This window comes from Solanum verrucosum, unplaced genomic scaffold (assembly GCF_900185275.1).
Source record: "Solanum verrucosum unplaced genomic scaffold, falcon-dt-bn FXZP01000084.1, whole genome shotgun sequence".
NCBI classification, from domain to species: Eukaryota; Viridiplantae; Streptophyta; class Magnoliopsida; order Solanales; family Solanaceae; genus Solanum; species Solanum verrucosum.
In genome coordinates, this window is record NW_026019846.1 from 1,039,896 (window position 1) to 1,046,744 (window position 6,849).

At 39.5% G+C, this 6,849-nt stretch overlaps 1 protein-coding gene across 1 annotated transcript; it reads left to right on the plus strand.

The window, feature by feature from the left end:
- Window positions 1-2,072: 2,072 nt before the first annotated feature.
- Window positions 2,073-3,977, plus strand: LOC125817043 (uncharacterized). Its single transcript, XM_049496634.1, has 2 exons — window positions 2,073-2,893; window positions 3,254-3,977. Exons 1-2 carry the CDS (start codon window positions 2,073-2,075, stop codon window positions 3,975-3,977), a joined length of 1,545 nt encoding a protein of 514 aa, XP_049352591.1.
- Window positions 3,978-6,849: the final 2,872 nt, after the last annotated feature.

A 6,849-nucleotide genomic window follows, 5' to 3' on the forward strand; every position in this document is an offset into this window, starting at 1 on the left:
TGGTCTTCGTGCGGTAGATGGGTGTCCGAGAGGAACTCATTTGAAACAGGGTAAGTTGCCCGAGAGGGAACTTATTTCCATTTAAAGCTTAGCCTAGTCACTATTATCTTGCAAAATTCCTATCGAAAGCATGTACCCTATGATTTATCTCATCTTGTATTGCGGTCACACCAAAAGAACTCTTCCCCAAACTTGATTTTCTTGTTATTTTTGTTGTTTTTACTACTTGTGACAAAACCCTCAATTATATTTGACACTTTCGTGTCATCCCCTTTAATTTACTATGATTTTACTCATTAATGTCTTTAGCTAAGACTAATTAGAGCTAAACTTTATTTTTCTATTAATTCTCAAAACCACTCCCTTGGGACACGACCCGAACATTTTGTTAGGTTATTATATTATCGACAATCGTAGACACTCATACCGTAGGTTAGTGTCATTGGTCGCGATAAGCATTAAAATGGCACCGTTGCCGTGGAATTAGTGTTATTTGAGAATTTTTAGATTAGTAGAATTTTTGTTCTTCTTAGTTGTAGTTTACTAATTTAATTTTTAGTTTTGTTCTGTTGATTGTGTAAATATGTCAGAAAATATGAGTGCAAACAGTGAGAATAGTTTCCAAGCAGGCCACTCAAGGGGTGGTGTTTTTCATTGAGACGACATCGATGAAGTCAATATTGTTTATAACTCTGCTAACGTGGGTGCGATGGGTGAAATTTGCATACCACAAGTTAAAGGAAAAGTTATGTTCGAAGTTACCAGCGCAACACTCCAACTCATACAGACTAGAGGTTTGTTCAGAGGGTTAGAACATGAAGACCCACATGAGCATGTACGAAGCTTTGTGGAAGTGTGAACCCCTTTATCATTCAAGAACCTATCTTAAGAATCCATGGTATACCAAAGATGATCCAGTCTCCCATTATGTTTCCGGTTAACGTAAGAGCAGATCGAAAAAGAAAGGGAGAGGGATGAAAACATCAAGAAGATGTTATCTCAAATGAAAATTCTACCAAGAACATATGAACGGGACAGATGGAGTATTTCAAGTTGAGGAGGGTTCTTCTTCTGGTTACTCAAGACTGGGAAAGAATCAAGGTTGGAACTCCAGAAGATACGAGGAGGGTTTCCACCCACGCTATCAACCGCGGGGTGGAAATCAAGGTTGGAATTATTATAGTGGTGAAGAACCAAGGAGATATTGGCAAGGCGGGATTGAGCGGGATGATCAAGAGGAAGGCCATACTCATTTGAGTAAAAGCCCAAAATCTAAAGGGAATGCAAGTAGTCCTAGGGTAAACAATTTTTTATCGCGCATACTCAATAAAGTCGAGGGCTCTGATGATTTGCTAAAAGGGATGAAAGATGACTTTTAATTGTTGAACAATGAAGTGAATTCTCGTGCTGATACCATAAAAATGCTGGAAGGTAAATTGAGACTGTTATCAGCTCAATTAATGTCCAAGAGACCGATGGACTATAATGAAAGAGAGATGGTTGTGGTTACCCGTAGCGGTAAAGTGGCAATAGGGAGTGTGATGGAAAATAAGGATCCTCAAAAACATGATGAAGGCCAAGGTGCAGAGGAACATGATTTTCCTATTCGACAAAACCGCACTAAAGAACCACAGGAGGAAGCAGAGAAACAAGTTCAAGTTCCAAAAGTCATACACCCTTTACCTAATATACCTCCACCATTTACCAATATTTGAAAAACAAGAATGAAGATGAGAAGTTCAAGAAATTTTTGTGAGTATTAAGAGCTTATCGATTAGCCTCCTCTAGTGGAAGCATTGATGGAAATGTCGAGATACGCCAAATTTATGAAAGAACTGGTTACAAAGAAAAGGAACTTGGAATATGAAACGATTGAGGTGCCCCATAGTTGCAGTGCAATTATGACAAATGATTTAATCACTAAGAGAGAGGATCCTGGAGCATTCACAATCCCGTGAACGATTGGCATGCTCTAATTTGCTAAAGCCTTGTGCGATTTAGGAGCGAGTATCAACTTGATGCCCTATGCAATATATAAGCAACTTGGTTTGGGTGACCCAAAGGCAACCACAATGAGACTCCTCATGGCTGATCGATCAATCAAGCACCCAGTCGGAATACTCTATTACATATTGGTAAAAGTGGATCAGTTCATCTTTTTGGCTGATTTTGTGATTCTAGACTGTGAGATCGATGCTGAAATTCTCATTATTTTGGGAAGGCCATTCTTAGCTACCAGAAGAGCATTGGTGGATGTTGAAAGTGGGAAATTGAAGTTCCGTGTGAATGCTAATGAGGTGACCTTCAATATATGTAAGTCCATGAAGCAACCAAGTAACATCCATGTGGTGTCCACTATGGAACTGATAGATAAGGCAGTGGCAAGTGTGAGTCATTTAATGCGCAAAAATGAGCCCCTTGAATTTGTGCTTGCTAATTATGATGACTCTGAAGTTCTTGGTTACGAGGAAGTGGTAGTTGCTTTATCAGGATTAGGAGCATATTCAAGGAATCCAATGAAATTGGATATCGATCAGAAAAATGGAGAAAGTCCCCCTGCTAAACCATCAACACAAGAACCACCGAATTTGGAGTTAAAAGCCCTACCCTGTCATCTCAAATATGCTTTCTTAGGAGCGAATAATACTCTACCGGTAATTATCGCCGCCAATCTGCTTGAAAGGCAGGTGAAATTTCCCATTGAAGTACTGTGGAAGCATATAAAAGCTACTAGATGGACAATAGCCAATATAGTAGGAATTCCTCCTGGCATCTGTACTCACAAAATTTGGCTTGACAATGAATGCAAACCTAGTGTAGAACATCAACGGAGATTGAACCCTCCAATGAAAGAGGTGGTCAAGAAGGAAATCATCAAGTGGCTAGATGCAGGGTGATATACCTTATTGCAGATAGTAAGTGGGTAAGTCCGGTGCAATGTGTACCCAAAAAGGGAGGCATAGCCGTAGTCCCGAATACAAAAGGAGAACTTGTGCTAACAAGACCACTGACTGGGTGGAGAGTATACATGGACTACAGAAAGATTAACTCATGGACCGAGAAAGACCATTTTCCGATGCCTTTTATGGATCAAATGCTTGACCGGTTATTAAAAAAAGGGTGGTACTATTTTTTGGATGGGTACTCCGGCTACAACCAAATCTCCATGGAACTTTCACATTGAAAAGAATTCCATTGGGGCTATGTAATGCCCCAACAACACTTTAGCGTTGCATGCTATCTTGTTTTGCAGATATTGTCAAAGACTCTATGGAGGCGTTCATGGACGACTTCTTAGCCATAGGGGATACGTTCGAAGAATGCTTGACTCAGTTAGGATAGGTACTCCAAAGATGTATAGAAACGAATCTTGTTCTGAATTGGGAGAAATGTCACTTTATGGTAAAAAAAAAGGTATTATTCTTGGGCATAAGGTGTCACAAAAGGGGATGGAAGTTGACAATGCAAAAATTGAGGTCATTGAGAAATTACCCCCGCCGATTTCAGTAAAGGGTGTTCGTAGTTTCTTAGGGCACACAGGATTTTACAGAAAGTTCCTTAAAGATTTCTCAAAGATTGCACTCCCATTATGCAAACTCTTAGAGAAGGAAGTGAAATTCCACTTTAATCATGCTTGTACGACTGCATTTCAGTGTTTGAAAGAGAAACTACTATCCACTCCGATCATCATCTACCCTAATTGGTCCGAATCTTTTGAATTAATGTGTGATGCCAGCGGTATGGGACTGGGGATTGTGTTAGGGCAAAAGCGCAACAAACTACTTCACCCAATCTACTACGCAAGCAAGACTCTAAATAGTGCTCAGCAAAATTATATGGTCACCGAACAAGAGTTGCTTGCAGTAGTCTATGCATTTGAGAAATTCAGGGCATACTTGCTTAGCACCAAAGTAATCGTACACATTGATCATGTTGCACTCTATTATTTGATGGCAAAGAAAGATGCAAAACCATGATTGATTAGGTCGGTAGTAATATTACAATAATTTGATTTCGAGGTGAAAGATCGAAAATGATACAAAAATCAAGTGGCTGACCATTTATCATTACTGGAAGCAAGGGAGAATGTCAAGCATGAGGTCACATAGATGACTCTTTCCCAGATGAATGGGTGTTAGCAATATCCGTCAAACATACACCATAGTTTGCAGATTTTGCAAATTACATTGTGTGTGGGCTTACGCCGGATTGGTTGACCTTTTACCAACATAAAAGATTCATGTTCTATGTTAAAGGATACTTTTGGGACGAGCCATACTTGTTCCGAGAGTGTGCTGACCATGTCATCAGAAGGTGCGTTCTGGAAGAAAAAGTGGTAGAAATTCTCCATACTTGCCATACATCTCAGTGGGAAGTTACCAAGGTGGTGTTCGCACCGCCGCTAAAGTTCTCCAGAGTGGATATTACAGGCCATCAATCTACAAGGATGCACATGAGTTTGCAAAGAAATGCCCTAAATGTCGGCAACAAGGCAGAGTGTCTAGAAGACACGAATTACCTCTCACTCCTATTTTAGAGCTTGAGTTGTTCGATGTATGGGGAATAGATTTCATGGGACCATTTGTGAGCTCGTTTGGAAATAAATATATTTTAGTGGTTATAGATTATGTCTCCAAATGGGTGGAAGCCATCGCACTTCCAAACAATAAAGGAAAAAGGATTGTCGAATTCCTGAAACGCTAGATCTTCGCCAGATTTGGCACTTCGTCAGCAATCATAAACTATGGGGGATCCCACTTCTGCAATAAGTTGTACTCAATGGCACTGAGTAAATATGGGGTGAAACACAAAGTGGCAACCCCATATCATCCTCAAACAAATGGCAAAGTCGAAGTGTCAAATAGGGAAATCAAAAGCATCTTGGCAACGACAGTAAATGTCAATAGAAGTGATATGAAAGTTTGCCATCTATAAAGAGAAGATGAAGAAATGTCATAAATCATTGTGGGTATTGAAAGCTTTAAATTTAGACTGGTAAAAAACTTCAACGGTAAGAATAGAATAGCTGAATGAACTGGTTGAATTTAGACTCAGATCATATTAAAGTTCAGCCATCTATAAAGAGAAGATGAAGAAATGGCATGATGCTCAGATACTCAAGCGAGACTTCAAGGTAGGAGATTGGGTTCTGCTATACAACTCGAGGCTTAGACTCCTCCCCGAGAAGTTCAAATCCAAATGGTCTGGACCGTTTAGAGTAACGCGAGTGTTCGTCAATGGTGCCATAAAAGTTGAAGATTAGGAAGGACCTCCATTTGCAGTGAACGATCAACGTATGAAATTGTATCTTGGAGATTGTCAAGAGATTTTGTTGGCTGAAGTGGTATATTTGGAAGACACCTCCAAGTGTTGCTGCATCGTGCCGCGACATTAACTAAGGCGCTGTTTGGGAGGAAACCCAAAAATCCCTTTAATTGCTTTGTTTTTATTATTGTCAGTACTTATTTCCCGGTAATAAAATTGTATGTCCTTTGTGCAGGTAAAAGTACTAAAATGAATGAAGGATGGCAAATAATAGATCCTGTCGGCGAGTCACCGAAGGGGTCGTCAAATTCGACCTTATCCTCCGATTGACTCAGAACATCGTAAACACTGAAGTCTACTACACTAGGCGAGATTTGGAGATTATTTACGATTCGCCAAACATTTCGGTGATCTCTATGAAAACCACACTGTTTGGATCTTCACAGTGACTGAAGATTCTATAAAACTCAACGAGTTGAGTTCTCACTCAGTGAATCGCCAAGAGATTCGGCGATTAGAACTAATATCGCCAAATAAAAAAACAAAAAAAACAAACTAGATGGATGCCATGATAGATGGAGAAACTGCATAATCAGGAACACTTCTTCACCTCTCTGTTTGTCTTACTTGCATTTCATTTTGGATTCTGTATTATTTACATTGAGGACAAACACTTTTACTGTTGGTGGGGTGAGGCCCACCTTGTTTTGGCGTACATTTCGGTTATCCATTTTAGCTGTGTTTTTAAAACTGCTTTGCGATTGTTTGAGCTTGTGGCTCCATTTCCATTTCCGTTTATTTGTAATTGCAAAATGATTTTTACCCCTCAGATTTTTTAAAAAAGTTTTTGCACATTTTTGCCACCCTTCGTGAGTTTAATGTGACTGTTCTTTCGCAAAAAATGAGTCTCAATTTCGATCAATACCGATGACTTGAATAGTGCTCTCAATTGAACGAACATGAATGTATGGCTATGATGAGGCCAAATGAAGTTGCATAGAAAATATGTGAACTCGTTGCATCTTGTTATGATTAGCCATTTATTGAATTGGTTCTCTTGTAATGACCGTTGCACACTAGCGAAAGTGTGTAGTCTTGTTTGACTTAAGTGTCGATGCGTTGTGTGATTAGCTTGCTTTGACACTTGCATGAACAAACCTAGAATTTACCATGTTAGTTTGATTGATTTAGAAAGGTGTCCTCTTGAGATGATGTTAGGCAACTTTAAAGAGTGTGAGCCAAATTTCACATATACCTCTTTTGTGACCTACCCGTGAGCGTGTGAAACTCTTTTGAACACCCTTTGAGCCTTACCTTTATTTGGAAGAACTTTGATGAACCCTAGACCTTACTTGACCTGCTACCTATAATCCTCTTAATTTGTGGTTTAGTGAATAGCCTACTTAGGCCAAAAGCCTAAGTTGGGGGTATGGTGAAAGGGAAACGGAAAAGTCAAGAAGTGCAGGAAAACTCCCCCTTGACCCATGATATTGCATAAAATGAAACCCCTTAAAAAAAAATTAATGAATTTTGGAATAAAGTACGAAAGGAATCGAGTTTCAAGCAGTCCATAGAGGAGAATAA